This window comes from Xenopus laevis, chromosome 2L, assembly GCF_017654675.1.
Source record: "Xenopus laevis strain J_2021 chromosome 2L, Xenopus_laevis_v10.1, whole genome shotgun sequence".
Lineage (NCBI taxonomy): Eukaryota > Metazoa > Chordata > Amphibia > Anura > Pipidae > Xenopus > Xenopus laevis.
In genome coordinates, this window is record NC_054373.1 from 66,234,014 (window position 1) to 66,250,677 (window position 16,664).

Below are 16,664 nucleotides of genomic sequence, written 5' to 3' on the forward strand. Positions count from 1 at the left end.
TGAATGGAAGCTAAAATACTTAAATGTTTCCTCTTCCATTGTGATACCAAACCCATGCTCTACACCCACAATATATACAGTATGTGCTTCCTGGTGGCGTGCCTATTATATGTACTCCTGAAACGCCTACACTTGGTGCACAATAGTTCATGTTCCCGACATAACAATCTCCATTAAGTACATAGCATTTATCACAATCTCAGATACAAGACATTTAGCCTATTTTATTATCAATATTCTTAATCAGGACTTTGTTCAGACTAGGTGGATTAATGAGAGTATACCCATGCCCTGAGGGTAAGTCTCTCACTTGTTTAGCGCAGAACTCCTGTATGACTTCTAATATCCTTATCATTTTATATAAGGAAATAGTAGGATTTTATGAGGTTTGTGAGTTAATCTACAAAATGTGATGTATCATCTGTTGAACTGGAACTACACAGGGGTGTCTATAAGCAGATAGCCTGCCTATTAGGAAAGGGAGGGGTTGCTAACTATTGGGTTGATGTTGTTTTATATGTGATTTTCTTTACATAACCACACTGCACCACTCCCAAATAGGACAGAAGCCAAACAGACTAAAACATGTGCTGCCCTTTAAGTACAGTGTTTACAGTAAACAAAGGGAAATAAGTTGACTTGTTGTGACTAAAGTGTAGGTGCCATGAGAGGGCAGCCATTTGGCAGAGTAGCTCAGGAGTCAGAACTCACATGACTTTGGGAGGGCATCGAGCAACAGTGTCACATCTTTCTCATTTTTCCTGTTCAAAGAAGACGTAGGAGAGTGATGTCAGCTGAGAACATCCTCCTCAGAGGTGGGGCAGGGGGGGACACTGACAGTCAAAACAGGAGAGAAAACAGAGGTAGAAAATACAGAGAGACAGTAACAGGGTGAGGCAGGGAGGGGTTTCAGGGATAAGTGCAGACGGATAAGAACTCGATTAAAGACGGAGAAATTTCAATGAAGTCGTAAAGCGAGTGCTTGAGAGAAGGAATGCTATAGGCCGACTGTAATTAAGGAGCTTTCCAGAGTGACAAATGGGTGGGGTGTAAGTGGCCGCCCAGTAGCAGGAGAGACCACGGAACTGGCAGATACCAGGAGTGCAGTGAGTACAATGTATGCACACGTACCGCCTACAATTCCAAATATGCCGTGAATTCATAGCGATGCTCTCAGCTGCTGTTTGCAGTAATTACCCTAAGGCTTATCCTGTGCACTGATTGGTCAGTCAAAGTATTTGAAGTTGCTGCTCTTCTCGATCCATATGAAACAATGGGATTTCGTGCTGACATGTCATTTGTGTAGTTCTGGGTATTTGGTGCATAATGCCACTGACATTATGGAAATGGGAATCATTTATGTCCAGGGGTGATCCTGGCCCCTCTGCCACCTGAGGCAGCAGCAGTTTCTGCTGCCCCCCCTCCCCCGGAAATTTGCTCTTAAAGTACCAGGAGCAGCATTTTTGCTGCCCCTGGTACCTAGTGGAGCGCTGCTGCCTGAGGCGACAGCCTCAACTTGCCTCATTGGCGAAGCACCCCTGTTTATGTCTAGCAAAGCTGACACAGCAGCCGGGAGGCTTTTGTGCTTGGCAATGCTGACAAACAAAGGCCTCTTGTGTTAGATGCAGTGGGGGTCATTTATAAAATTTGCGCATTGCATATTTATTCGCAAATGGTTGTATGGCCCATGTTTTCTCCTGAATGCTAAAAAATTGCACTGCTGTTTTTTTTTGCGAATTCACATTGAGAATACATTTTCGTAAATGAGATGGATGTTTGCGTGAGTGTGCCCACTGTGCAAGGATGTTGTGCCGAAAATAGCGTTGACAGTAACTTAAATTCGCAATTTGCAAAACTGTTTTGGGAATATTTATATTTGTGTAATTCAGTCACAGACTGTGCACATAAATATTCACAATTTGCAATTTTTTTACATATTTAAAAAGCTCTTATAGACATTCGCATTGTGAAAAAAAATTCGCAATTCTGTTTGAACCACACTTTTCCAGCTTTTATAAATATAACCATGCGCAGGACAAATATATTCACTTTGCCCACCAATCTGCCTTGTGCGAAGTTTATAAATGAGCCGGTGTGTCTGTCGGGCAATTCTGCAGCTGGAGTGTGTGCCCGAGGCTCTACTCACACCAGCATTCCCAACGATGATTCACATTTCTCCTGCATCATCTCTTCCTTGCAGCAACAAGTAGAAACATAGCGACAAATTGTTTCCTATAATGATTCCCTCTCTTTTATATTGGCTTCATCAATTAGTGGCTTTTGTTATTTATGCACACATGTACATGTATCTGCTGTGCCAATGAGTGGCCATTTTCTGCAGTATTTTAGGCAGTTTATTTAATTCTTTGTCACGGAGGGACGTGTCGCCTGTATAAATGTGCCCATGCCAAACATGGACAGAATAAATAAAAATAAACAGCATTTTCCCAGGCTCCGTTTCAGCTGCTACTGGTATAGTACCCAGCGCCAATTCTTACCTAAGGGCCACCTGAGGCTGCTCCTGCAATGCCGCCCCCCCTCGCCAACTTACCTGTCAGGAGGGGAGGCAGGAACACTAATGCGGAGAGTGCAACTGTGCTCTCTCGCATTAGTAAAGCTGAATTTCCGGTTTTAAAAACGGAAATTTGGCTCTTAAAGGTACCAGGAGTGGCTTTTTGCCACCCCTGGAAACCTCTCTGGCGTTGCCGTCTGAGGCGAGCGTCTCAGCTCGTCTCACCCCTGATAGTACCTATGGACTGGAGGAAATTCCAGTATTTAAAAAGGGATTTCTATTTCAGCCTGGCAGTTATTGGTCTGTAAGTTTGACATTTGTGGTGGGAAAGTTATTTGAAGGTTTGTTAAGGGATCAAATTCAAGAGTATGGGTTTTTCAAGATAAGGGATCTTTCTATAAATTGCATCTGCATACCTTAGGGTAGTGGCACAAGCTTCAATTCGGGGAAATTAGTCGCCCAGCGACAAATCACCTCTTCTTCGGGCAACTAATCTCCCCGAAATGCCTTCCCGCCAGCTAGAAGTCGCCTGAAGTTCCCTCGTGAGGCAACTTCGGAAAACGAAGCGATCCGAGTGCCATCCCGCCGGCAGAGTTGTTTGCTTCCAAGAATGATTAATTATATATTAGTTGGGATTAAGTACAAGATGCTGTTTTATTTTTTCATAGAAAAAGGAAGTATTTTTTTTTTAAATTTTAATTATTTGATTAAATACCACCTTCCAGTAATGTGGAGATTTTTGGATATAGAGTTTCTGGATAATGAATCCCATACCTGTAACTGTATAAATATATAAGGGGACCAAAATATAAACCCTAATACTTTATTTACCAGTAGATCTTTCCAGCAGACACAAGGGCATCCACTGAGACTTGAGGAAAAGATGTTCCAACTTCATATTCAAAATGGGTTCTTTACAGTGAGAGCTGAGAAAATATAGAATTCTCTCCAGTCAGTCGTGCTGGCTGATATATAAGATAACTTTAAGAAGGGTTAGATGGCTTTTTAACTAGTGAGAAAATTCAAAGTTACTGAAATGAGCTTTTAGCTTAATGTTGATGAGAGACTGGTCTGATTGCCCTTTGGGGCTCACAAAGGAATTTAATCTGAAGCAAATTGGAAAGGCTTCATAAGGGTTTGTTTTGCCTTCCTCTGTGTCATCTAACAGGCACATGTCATTCAGACCAAAAGGTTGATCTTGGCTGCTTTATGCTGAGTGGAAATGGATGAAATTGCTCTCAGGTATCAGATATTTCAGATATTTTATTTTTTTAGAAGTTAATGGAGACAATCTCTGAATGGGATGAGAGCCTATAAATCAGATTTTCTGGTGCAAGCAGTTGATGAGACTAAGCCATAATACAGAAGGTTAGTCTTTGTGCCATATATACTTAAGTGAATTAAAAATAACATTATTAGTCTATTATTTTTTACCCTTATTTCTTACAGTTCTTCATGAATTCTGGAAATAAAGTGGATCTTAAAATTAATATTATTGGCCCAATGGGGTAAGTAGTTCCATGTTTCACTGGCCTTGATTTCATCTCTGTGTAGTTAATAATCTGTACCTCCTAATACATTATCTTTGCCTTAACTTTGAGATTAAATCCTTTTCATTCATTATAAAAGTTAATGCAGTGATCCCCAACCAGTGGCTCGTGAGCAACATGTTGCTCTCCCACCCCTTGAATGTTGCTCCCAGTGGCCTCCAAGATGCTTGATGTTTTAATTCTTGGTTTAAAGGCAAGGTTTAGTTTCATAAATCCACGTGCAATGCCAAACAGAGCCTCAATACCCAATTACAACCCTTCTTTGAAAACCCTAGGAACTTTTTGCATGCATATGTTGCTCTCCAACATTATTTTATACTTGGGTGGCTCATGGGTAAAAAAGGTTGGGGACCCCTGAGTTAACGTATGTTACCATAACACTTAATAAGAGTTTTGGTTTTACAAAAGATTAAAATTTAGAAGTACAAATTAGGGTTGAGATTTGGTTACAATCTGCTAGATAATAGGTCTAGTTACATGGGTTTGTGTTGGAAAGGGTATAGAATAGTTCCACTAAAATATGGGCTAGAATCATTGCAATCATCCAAAATGTTTGGATGCATGGGGGCAAATTCAGTAACCTCTGTAAATTCGCCAGCGACGACTTTGCTTACATCGCAACACTTCGCCAGGCGTAGATTCGCCAGGACAACGCTAATTCACTAAAATCAGAAGTTGTGTCCAGGGTGCCGAACTCTGGCGAAGTTGCGCTAGCGTTTCTGTACCAACATCTCCTGTTGTTTCAACTTTAGTCTTTGTGACCAATCAGAAGATGAAAACTTAAAGTATTCTGGTTCAGAATGTATGTGTGATTTTTTATCTAATTGCAAATGTTTTGCATACATAAGTGCCCTTTTTGTAGATATTTTTCTATACAATTTGTAGGTAGTAGCAGCAGAAAGAGTGTATTAGAGCAACAGATTCAGGCATCAGTTTACTAAAGTGCAGTGTTTAAAGTACATCATGGGCATCCACAAATAGAGGTAAGGGGGGCACTTGGGGGGCAGGGTCAACTAGGCTGGTGGGTCCCTGGCTCTTGTGGGCCCGCTGGCCCAGATCTGCACCCTGCACTTCTTCCTGCTGTGACCTCCCTTCTTCGGGCCGATCGTTGCAAAAATAAAGTGCACACATGCACCTACGCATGGGGCAGCGTATGGGGGCCCTGAGACAGCAGCCCTGGGCCCCCCAGTCCGACTCTGTTGGGGGCACAGGTACAGTGAGGGTTAAACCTCTACTTTTCAGACAGAATTTGTTGCCCATTAAGGAATAGTGGCAAGGGGGGGGGTGTTGTTTTGAGATTCTGATGAAACAGCATCATTATCTGGGGGCACCTATGGCTGAAGTATGTGTACATTTTTTGGGCAGGCAAAGCAAGTCTAAAACCAGTATACAAGGGACAGAACACTGGAGCTTCGAGTTTAGGGGACTAAACTGCACTGATGCAGTAACCATACAACTATCAGAAATTAGTTGTAATCACTCTGCCAACATTTAGATTGAAAAAAGTGACTGAATGCAATGTTAGTAAAGAGGGTTTTTTACAGTTAAAATTTGGTGTGGAGTGTAATATGGTCTTAATATCAGGACAGGACATAGAATTTGTTGCTGTGTAAGTAGAAACTCTACACAAACATTTATCTACAGTTTCTACTGAAAAGAAATGAGCCAGTAGTTAACGTACTAAAGAAATTGTAAATAATATCCTAAAAAATGTTAGGTGTGGTAGATGATTGATTATAAAGGGCTATCTTTTATTGCCAGAACTGGAAAAACTTCTCTTCTAAATCAGTATGTACATAAATGGTTCTTGAATGATTACCAGAACACATTGGGTGCCCATCTCCTCTCTAAAATCATCCAGTTGGACAACACTAACTTGAACTTGCAGGTGAGAACTGATAATAGCATTGCAGTACAAGTATGGTTATCCAGAAAGTTCTGATTTACAGAAAGGCAGATTCCCATAGATACCGTTTTATCCAAATAATCCACATTTCGTAAAATTATTTCCTTTTTCTCTGTGATAATTAAACAGTACCTTGTACTTGGTCCAAACTAAGATATAATTAATTATTATTTAATAATTAATTATTAGAAGCAAAGCCATGATTTTCTAAGGTATGAAGATTCAAATTACAGAACGATCCATTTTCCAGAAACCTCCAGATCCCAAGAATTCTGGATAACAGATCCCATACCTGAAAATTTACAAATACAATTATTTTACCGTTAATATCTATATTTTTTTATTTTTACTACAATTTCTGCTTATCAGATAAGGAAGAGCTGACCCACATTTTACTGCTCCAGTATGTCATAGTTTTCATGAGTTTAAAATAGGGGCAACTGACTGGTACGGGAAATCCTCAGCATATAAACTCTTCTATCACAGTAACTACACAGCATTCACAACTGTGATGTGAGTTTAATTTGTCACCTCATTGGATAGTTACACTGCACCATTATGATTGGATTATTGGAAGAGTTTATATGCAGAGGATTTCCCATATCAGTCAGTTGAACTGAAGAAGCTGCTTGAATGAAATGTCTTCAATGATTAATCAGCAAGTCCAGTTGCTCTACATTTACTTCTACTAGATATATCTTGACCTTGATGAATGAAAACCTTCGTAGAGATATTTTAGGGCCAAAATAAACTATCTACAGAGGTATTCATGGGCTACAGGGATTTAAAAAAAGAGTGCACTAGGGTCTATGTGGCAGTTCTTATGAATAGTGACAAGGAAAAATTTTCACCAAGTTTTGCTGCGAAAATGATGCCCATAGGCTCCAATGGATGAAGAAAATTGTTGGGCGTCAAAAAAATTTGTTGCGTCACCCATAGACTTCAATGCATTTTGGCGAATTTTGCTGTTTCACAAATTTTCGGCAAAGCAAAACGGGTCGGGTTCACTCTTCACTACTTATGAACTTTTGGCCCTACAGCATATAGATACATTTGGTTTTACTGCAAACATAGATGAGTATTTGGAAGTCCAGCTGAGTTATTTTTCAGTGGGTATCAATTCACAGCAGACACAGAATGATTACAGTGGTGACTAAAAGCTAGCTGCAGCATGGTATGTTTCACACACAGATATATGCATCTTGTCATGCCTACATTCATCTGAAATGTGTTGTGACTTCCATTGCAAGTTACAAAGTAGTGTCTTGCCAGGTCACACATATTCCACGACAACTAGATCCAGGATTTCTTAGCTGTTCGGTCTAAATCAAATGTAACAGAATATACCTTTTTAACATTATTGATGAATTAATAATAGGTGCAAAACTGCCTTACTAATCACACATAAAGCAGTGATGTAACTAGATGTTAGTGGGCCCCACAGCAAATTCAATTTAGGGCCCCAAAACATTGGTAAGGTGACCTATTCTATTCTGGACCATCTACACCCTTGGGCCCCCCTGCAACCACAGGTTCTGCTTCCTCTGTAGTTACACCCCTTCTATAAAGTAAAATAATGCTCTGGGCATGGTTTGTTATCCAAAATGAAGCTGTTTTACATGTGTGCATCAATGTGTTTGTGACATACAGATCTGGGATACAGGTGGACAGGAACGATTTCGGACTTTGGTTTCCACTTTCTACAAAGGCTCTGATGGCTGCCTCCTAGTATTTGATGTCACTGATGAAGAGAGTTTTTCTTGTCTTGAATTCTGGAGAAAGGACTTTTTGGACAAAATACCTCCTCCTGCAGCTGATTTTCCCATGATTGTACTGGGAAATAAGATTGACCTGGATGACAGACAGGTAGAGAGAGCAAAATCTACACATTTTCTTCAGTGCAGACTATAACAGATTTAGTGGCTTCAACAACATATTGTTGGACAAAGTCTATCAGCATATGAATAGATCACAGTACTCTCATTCCTGCTTCTTACATACAGATATATGCATGATTTAGTTACTATATTTGTATACTGTATATGGACATGCATGTTCTAACTGGTTAATGGAGGTCATGCCGTAGGCATGTTGTAACTATTGAGACTGGTTAATAGCAGTGGTGCTAAATATCACCAACACGTTTCTAGTGGGTATGAATTTATGTCTGCATGGGATCTGTTATACACAAACCCATTATCCAGAAAGTTATGAATTAGGAAGGCCATCTCCCTAGACTCCATGTTAATCAAATAATTCACATTTTAAAAAATGATTTCCTTTTTCTCAGTGTAATAAGAAAACAGTCCTTTGTACTTGATCTAAGTAAACCTGATTGGAGGCAAAATAATCCGATTTAGTTTATTTAATTTTTAAATGGTCTTTTAGTATAATTAAGGTATTGTGATTAAATTTATGGAAATACCCCTAATCCAGAAAATACCAGGTCCCGTGCATTCTGGATAACAGGTCACATACCTGTATAATTTGAAATATTTTAAGATGTTCTTTATTTGTTTACTCACAGGTCTCCAAGGAATCAGCGATGACCTGGTGCAAAGGAAAAAACCTTTCCTATTTAGAAGTCAGTGCCAAAAACAATGTCAATGTTGAACGTGCATTCGAAATGCTTGCCAAGAAAGCCTTAATACACGTGAGTGTTTGCTGGTCTTCCTACTTTTTACCCCATGAAAGGTACACTAGGGGGCAGATTTATCAAAGGTCGAGGTGAATTTCGAATTCCAAAAATTCAAATTTCGAGCTATTTTTTGTGTACTTCAACTAGGGAATAGTCCAATTTAAATTTGAATTTGAAAAAAATTCGAAAATTAGAATATTGAAATTTATTATGTACAGTCTCTGTAAAAATTAGACTTCGACCATTCGCCATCTAAAACCTGCCGAATTGCTGTTTTAGCCTATGGGGGACCTCATAGAACCTATTTTGAGTGGAAAAATCAAAGTTTTTTTTTGAGAAAAACGTTGATTCGAATTCGATCTAATGCGCTATTACTTCGATTTGTATGATTCGCATTCGTCCAAAAACTGACCTATTTGGCCAAAAAAAACCTTTGACTTAATTTTGGTTGGTCTTTTTAAATTCGAATTTCAAAGTTTTTCAATTCCAAATTTGACCCTTGATAAATATGCCCCTAGGTGTGTAAGGAGCACATCATAAAAGATTGTGGGTTTTAATCTATGTGTTAGATCTAAAGCAGCGAAAGAGGTTGTTGTGGACAAAAGACTTAAAGGGGTGGTCTACTTTGCTGCTCTTTAAAGGGACCTGTCACCCTATGAAATAATTCCACATTCTTTTCTATTGTGTTTGCAGGGCTGCTCCGGCCATGAGGCAAGGAGAATCTTGCCTCAGGCGGCACGGATCGGCCAGTTATCAGGGGCGGCAAAAAGCCGTCTCTGGTAAATTCAAGAGTCGAATTTCCTCTTTTTAAATCGGAAATTCGACTCTTCTTGTGCAGCGAGCGCAACAGTGCTCACTGCACTAGCAATGCCACCACTCCTTGACCTGCTCTGAAGCTACAAGTTAGAAGCGTGGAGCAGGAGGGGGGGGGGCGGCATCAGGGCTGCTGCCTCAGACGGCAGCAGCCCCTGAAACGCGCATGTGTGTTTGTCAACCATAAGAAACTTTACTTTACAAGGCAGGCACTATTTTGTGGTCACGGTATAATAAATCCAGCAGCACTCCGATAAGTGAATCAAATATTTATTTGTGCCACTAGCAAAGCAATGTTTTGGGCTGCACCAGCCCTTGTATCATGTCAAGTGAACTGTGTAACAAGCATGCTTAAATGTGTAGTTTAAGGGGATTGGGACACAATTCCCAGCAGTCTCAGTGACATTGATTGTGGTGGCCTCAGTGAAAAATATAAAAAATATTATAGTAAATCTCCCAAAAAGTTCCTTAGGGTTTTAGTAGTTCCGCAAATAGTCCATGTAATTTATAGTTGTGACACATTGTGTATAAACATTATAGTTCTATTTCTATTAGTATTAAATCATACGCAACTTTAAGCTCAATGCCTGGATTACTGGATATCTACAGTTGTCAGGACACCAGCAAATCCCAGGACAGGAGCAATAAAATTCAAAAAACAAAATAAAGTAATGCAATAATAAAATATCACTGGATAAAACAAGACAAAAATATTTAAATTGAAACAGATTATGTTACACATAAAACACAATTCATAGGAATAACTAACTCACAGTTACATAGTTACATAGTTAAATTGGGTTGCAAAAAGACAAAGTCCATCAAGTACAACCACTCCAAATGAAAACCCAGCATCCATACACACAACCCTCCATACCCTCACATAAATGATATATACCCATATCTATACTAACTCTAGATAAACATTTCAGGGGTATACTCTCAGTTCAGTCCACCAGGACTTAACATACCTAACTTCAGTATCTATTTCAACTCCAGTTTTTTCAATAAGTGCACTCTAGCACCCCCACGTCTTAAATTACCTATACTATCAATAACTTGATATCAATACTGATTTGATCTTGAAACCAGCAGACAAAGGGGGAGCCCTTGTGGTGTTGGATACGGATTACTATATTAACAACATTGTGACATTCCTCAGCAATGCATGGTACATTTGGTCGCTGTATTTTTAGGCCCCATAGTGTAAATTATAAAACTAGATAAAGCATGTGGTAGCCTGAGCTAGTGGCAGAACTAAAGAGTAATACTGCCATCTAGTGGAAGTTAAAAATACCTGCATTTTTACAGCATTGGGAAAATGCCTTTGCATGAATGAGAAAATATATTAATGCACCAAAACCTAAGCTAGGGACCTTTGATTCACCATCTTAGTCACCTTTGAAGTCATATAAAAAAAATGCAGTTGTCGACCGCACGTAAGCCATTTAATAATTTTGTGTAGTGCAAAATATGTCTTTTATGTTGCAATTAAGTGTCCTTAAAATGCATTTCATTCCTTAAACTTATACAGAATTAGTTACACAGGATTTAGTGGGTTCAAGAGCTGCTTGGCTTAACTGTATGATTAGTAAAATTAAACTATAAGGGTGCAAGGAACCACTTTTTCACCAAAAAATATTAAGGAAAAGTTTCACATGTAGGTTGGGGATTTGAGTGGCCTTGTATGCACAGGTGTGCAAACATTATTAACAGAGGTGCAGAAGAATTGTGCTTAGTTTAGGGTTGGACTTTTGTAGATGGCTTGTTGATTGCACTCCTTTATGAAACAATTGGATTTTAAATTCTGTGATAAAGATGCCAATACATGACTGTGATTCCAACTTATTATTTTTGTGGAGTTTAGTCTAGTGCTTGCTCGGCCTTCCAAATGAGGTGACCCTTAACTTTTCTTCATTTGCATGAGATTACTGTGCAAATACAGAATTTATTGATTTATATCCTTTGTTATCCTGTAAGGGTATGCCGGGAGTTGTAATAAAGCCCCTGTTAAATTCCTTTTTTTTTATCTAAGCTTGCTGAGATAGCTGGGGTTTCCTAACATAGGTTGTAGTCTGCACCATTGCTATCACCATTTAGTTTTGATTAGTCTACTGAATGTTAGAAAGTGAAAAGAAAAGAAAATATTTAATGTCTGCTATTGATAACTGCACATGGCAAGTTTAGCACCTATATTAATTTGCTAGATTAAATATAGCTGGATGTCAGAGTATATAATACTTGCCAATATACAACGCTAATGAATAGTCTATTTTATACTTTTGTTTTACGCTTCTTTCCAAAGTTTAAGTTGTCTCTCATTTTTTCCAGTACCAGGAGAGTAAAGAAAGCTGTCTGGGAGAATCCATAAAGCTGTATCCCACAGAAGATTCTAACAGTAACACATGTTGCTAAAATAATGTTAGCTTCCTTGGTTTGCACAGAATGTCTTGGAAAGTGGATAATTATTAGAGTGAATAGAGGCCCCAGATAGTTCTATGCAAGATGTACACTTGGACATTGCACAGTAAAGACCAGACGTATTTGCCAGTGATCATAATCCACAACCTTCAGAGGCCAGTATAACACTGAGGATGCTGGGTAGACTATGTACTGTATGTGCTCTCTAAGATCCCAAATAAAGCAACTGACAGCAACTGTTTTTTCCAGGATCTGGAATTGAAAACAAATCCGAATATGCTCCAGCCTTTTTTTACTTTCTTTTCCTTTTAGGGGGTACTCAGCTCTTGCTTTTTGCTTTAATTTGCACAACTCCTTTGTGGTACGAACAGTGCTGCATATTCAAAACAAAATTGCAATAAATACAGAATATTTTTACACATATTTGGTAAATGCTGTGTTTATTTCTTAATTGCTATCTCATTTGATGTTTCTTGGTAAAACTGTATTTGATCATGTTCTGTAAAGGTCACAGGCAGGTTAATCAGAGCCTTTCTTGTATGATTTGTAGTTTCACAAATGCAATAGGAAACAGAAAAGGCAGCATGTATACGTGAGGTCTCAAAGCAGGGACATATAATACTCTAGGGTCTCAAAGCAGGGACATATAATGACACCCTTGATGCCCACAGAAAATATTTGCCCCCTTTTTTTATATTCATATTGGTGGTGATGATGATTGTCTATGGGAAGAAGCCTGACATGAATCCTTACCAGCCCGTCTTCTTCCTTCTTCCTCCAGGCCCCCTATACAGCTGCAGGGTCTGTTCGCCCATTACAACATTTCTTTTTCAAAGTGTTTAATGGAATTAAAATATTAAGTATTTCAAAGGTTACATCTGCTACTACCATGAGCATTTCAGAAGAGTGGGACAAACAAGCATCTCCTTGGATAGAGTGGGGTAAATCAAGCAATGCATTTTTCCTCTGCCATACTCATTCCTAATAAAGAAATTATTAGTATGATGTAAAGTATCATTTGGAAGCATAAGGTTAAATGCTTCACCCATCTGGTTAAAAGATCAATAAATCATTATTATTATTAACATGTATTTATATAGCTCCTACATATTGCGTAGCACTGTAAAGTAAATGTGATTATACAACGAAATCACATGAAATATATAGTGAATAAAGTACCCCCTCTTGTAAAATATAAGGATATTATAAGTTACCGAGGAGTTTCATGACCATATAAAAACACGAGGCCGAAGGCCGAGTGTTTTTATACAGGTCATGGAACTCCGAGGTAACTTATAATATCCTCATATTTTACAACTGGGGGTACTTTATTAATTATAATACACAAATTTTAGTGAGTCATGTGACAGAAATTACATCACTACTCACCGTTTATAACTGATGACATCACTACTCACCGTTTATAAGGATATAATTTACAAGATATTCATGGCTTTTGTGTATTATATGGAGTTACATACATCACAATCAATACCGGTACAAAAGGTGAGGAAGGCCCTAAGCAAAAGAGCATACATTCTAAAGGGAAGGGAGCAATACAAAAGGTGTGGGAGTGGGCAAGATCGAATTAAGTGGGTGAGAAATGAGTGAGGGTAGGCTTCTCGAAAGAAGTTTGTTTTAAGAGATTTCTTGAAAGCAGAAAGATTGGGAGAAAGTCGGACAGACCGTGGGAGAGAGTTCCAGAGGAGGGGTGCAGCCTTGCAAAGTCTTGAATGCGAGCATGTGAGGAGGTAATGAGAGAAGAGTTGAGTAGCAGGGCAGTAGAGGAGTGTAATAAGCAGTTGGGTGAGTATATAGAGATGAGTTCAGAGATGTAGGGTGGGGCAGAGTTATGAAGTGCTTTGAATGTCAGGGTCATTAATTTGAATTTGATTCTGAAAGGTAGCGGAAGCCAGTGCAGGAATTGACTGAATGGCATGGCAGAAGAGGAGCAGTTGCTGAGGTGTATGAACCTCGCAGCAGTGTTCATTATGGACTCGAGAGGTGACAGTCTCTGGAGGGGAAGGCCAATTAAAAGAGAGTTACAGTAGTCTAGACGTGATTTGACGAGAGAGTGAATAAGAATTTTGACAGCATCTTGGGTGATAAATGATCGTATTTTGGATATGTTCCTTAGGTGGAAGTGACATGATTTAATAAGTCATTGGATATGAGGAGTGAATGACAGGGCAGAATCTAGGATAACCCCAAGGCTCCGGGCCTGGGGAGAGAGGGATGATAGTGGAATTGTTAGCAATGATGGATACTTCCGTGATGTTACTGGTGTTAGTTGGAGGAAAGAGAACCATTTCAGTTTTAGAGAGGTTTAATTTAAGGTAGCGTTTTGACATCCAGGTAGAGATAGTGGACAGGCAGGAAGAGACGCGAGTTAGGAGTTCTGGGTTGAGATCAGGAGATGAGAGATAGATCTGAGTATCGTCAGCATAGAGGTGGTAGTGGAAACCATACGAGTTGATTAATTTGCTGAGGGAGGAAGTATAGAGGGAGAATAGTAAGGGTCCCAGGACAGAGCCTTGAGGAACCCCAACAGAAAGAGGTAGGGGAGAAGATGCTACTCCGTTGTAGGAGACACTGAAGGAACGATTGGTGATGTAAGAAGAGAACCAGGACAGGGCTGTGTCACAAAGGCCAAGCGAATGGAGGGACTGGAGGAGGAGAGGGTGATCAGTGTCAAATGCAGCTGAGAGATCAAGCAGTATTAGTAGTGAGAAATAATTGTTGGCTTTAGCTTACATACATAGCATATACATTGATCTCTATCCAAGTTGTGATTAGTGTTACATCAATCATCTCACCCTCTGAGACAAATTGGAGAGGCTTCAGGTATTTTTTTTTGCCTTCCTCTGGATGAACTAGAAGTTAGGCAGATTAAAAAAAAAGGTAAAAGGTTGAACTTGATGGACGTGTCTTTTTTCAACCTAACTTACTATGTTACTATGTATGTAAGTATAGAAAGAATTGCACTCTAGTGGCATTAGGACATTCAGCTGGACTCCACAGCAAAAAAAGTTTTGGGGCCCCTACAAATTGTGCTGTTGTGATGATCCTAGCCCCTGTCAAAAGCCTCCCTGCACTTGTACACATGTACCAGTCAGAACTTAACTTGAGTCAACAGTTGGAAAGCTATAGAGGCCGGAATTGACACCCTTTCCATAGGCCCCTGTGGGGGCTGCTGTATGGCAGTTACACCACTGTTGAACACTTGTGTGCTGTGTGTTTTGGGAAACAAATTATTGAGCGTTGTTGTTACATTAAAAACCTTTAACTTACAACAGAAGATAACATTTGTAATAATGAACTGAGATAAGAACTCTCTGCTTTGTTTTTATGTTCCCTGGTCTGAAACCACAAATATTAACACTGTTGCAATCACAGCAACCTCAGTATAGAATAAACATCAAATACTAGAACACTTTCTTTTTTATTGATAACTCAAGCAATATGTGAACCTTACCTCACAGAGAAAATAAAAGATATCCTGGTAGCTATTGAAAGTCTGTGTACTATACAATAATATAATGGTGAAGTAATAGTATCATGATAATAAGATTGGCTATTACTGGGTTGGGAAGGAAGGGTAATCTGGGAATTCAGCTTCAAATGTACATGTGCTCAACAGGATCACATGTAAGCTATACTGCAGGCAGTTTAAGTCCATGTATTATGGACCCACTCGATTACATAAATGCTTTTTGAGTGTGAAATGCTTCTGAAAGAATTTCTTTATTTATCTCAAAAGTTTCGGGGTCTGAAACATCTTTGCTTGTAGCTGGTTATTCTAATATGACAGTGCACCCAGTAGAGCTTGATGTATCTATGTCAGAGACTATTGGTCTTATTGGGAGCAGGGTCGCCATCAGGGAATTTTTTTTGAAGATGGCAAAGGATCAAATGAGGTGTATACTAGAAAGGTGACAGGTTTGCCTTTTTCTTTATAATTACAGGTATAGGGTCTATTTTCTGTAGTGTTTGGGACTTAGTTTTTCAGGTAAAGGATCTTTGCATTATTTACATTGCCATATCTTAATCTAACTATGTCAGAGACTTTCACTGGGAGTTGTAGTTTTCTAGATAACAGATCTTTCCATAATTTGAATCACCATACCTTAAGTTTGCTAAAAAAAATTGTTTTGCCACCAATATGGATTCATGCAGCATTCTTTGAACAGGGTTCTGAATTGCTTACTTAAAATGACTGTATTCGAGATGGCCTTCCTGTAATTCTTAAGATTTTTTGATAATGGGTTTCTGGATAAGCGATACGATACCTATATTTATATAAGTTTTACTCTTCCTTTATATGTTTTTACTTCGCCTTCTTTATAAACGTTTTACTCTATATTTTGCCTTGTCTTTTTTAAATAACTATTTTGTTTTTTTCCTGGTTTCTGCTCTTCTACTTCTGTTTATCAACTCCAATTCACCACTCTTATTGACCCAAACACAAATATTATTAACAGACATGAATTTTTCCAATCTGCTTTAACAATTATATTTGTAATATTGAGGCTGTTTTACTATGGGGCATATTTATCAAGGGTCGAATTTCCAATTGAAAAAACTTTGAAATTTGAATTTAAAAAGACCAACCGAAATAAAGTGGACGTTTTTTTGGCCGAATAGGTCTGTTTTCGAGCGAAGGAATTGCGCATTCGGTCGAATTCGATTTGAAGTTTTTCCCAAAAAAACATTGTTTTTTCAAAGTCCACCAATTGAGTCCAAATAGGTTCTAATTCGAATCGAAAGTGGACTATTCCCTAGTCAAACGTACACAAAAAATTGTTCGAAATTTTGAATTTTTTT

The 16,664-nt window shown here is 38.8% G+C and overlaps 1 protein-coding gene across 5 annotated transcripts; it reads left to right on the plus strand.

Annotated features, from left to right (window-relative positions):
- The first annotated feature begins 796 nt into the window (after nt 1-796).
- On the plus strand, nt 797-12,261 carry rab7b.L (RAB7B, member RAS oncogene family L homeolog). 5 transcript variants are annotated; one of them, XM_018245050.2, is made up of 7 exons: nt 836-1,117; nt 3,788-3,880; nt 3,962-4,020; nt 5,824-5,950; nt 7,619-7,834; nt 8,496-8,621; nt 11,751-12,261. In XM_018245050.2, exons 3-7 carry the CDS (start codon nt 3,968-3,970, stop codon nt 11,832-11,834), a joined length of 606 nt encoding a protein of 201 aa, XP_018100539.1. In that variant the 5' UTR covers nt 836-1,117; nt 3,788-3,880; nt 3,962-3,967; the 3' UTR covers nt 11,835-12,261. The 5 variants fall into 5 exon arrangements, with proteins under 5 accessions (XP_041436913.1, XP_018100539.1, XP_018100542.1 ...); XM_018245053.2 differs by having other exon boundaries at nt 836-1,106; XM_041580979.1 differs by lacking the exons at nt 836-1,117; nt 3,788-3,880 and adding an exon at nt 797-815.
- The last annotated feature ends 4,403 nt before the right edge of the window (nt 12,262-16,664 follow it).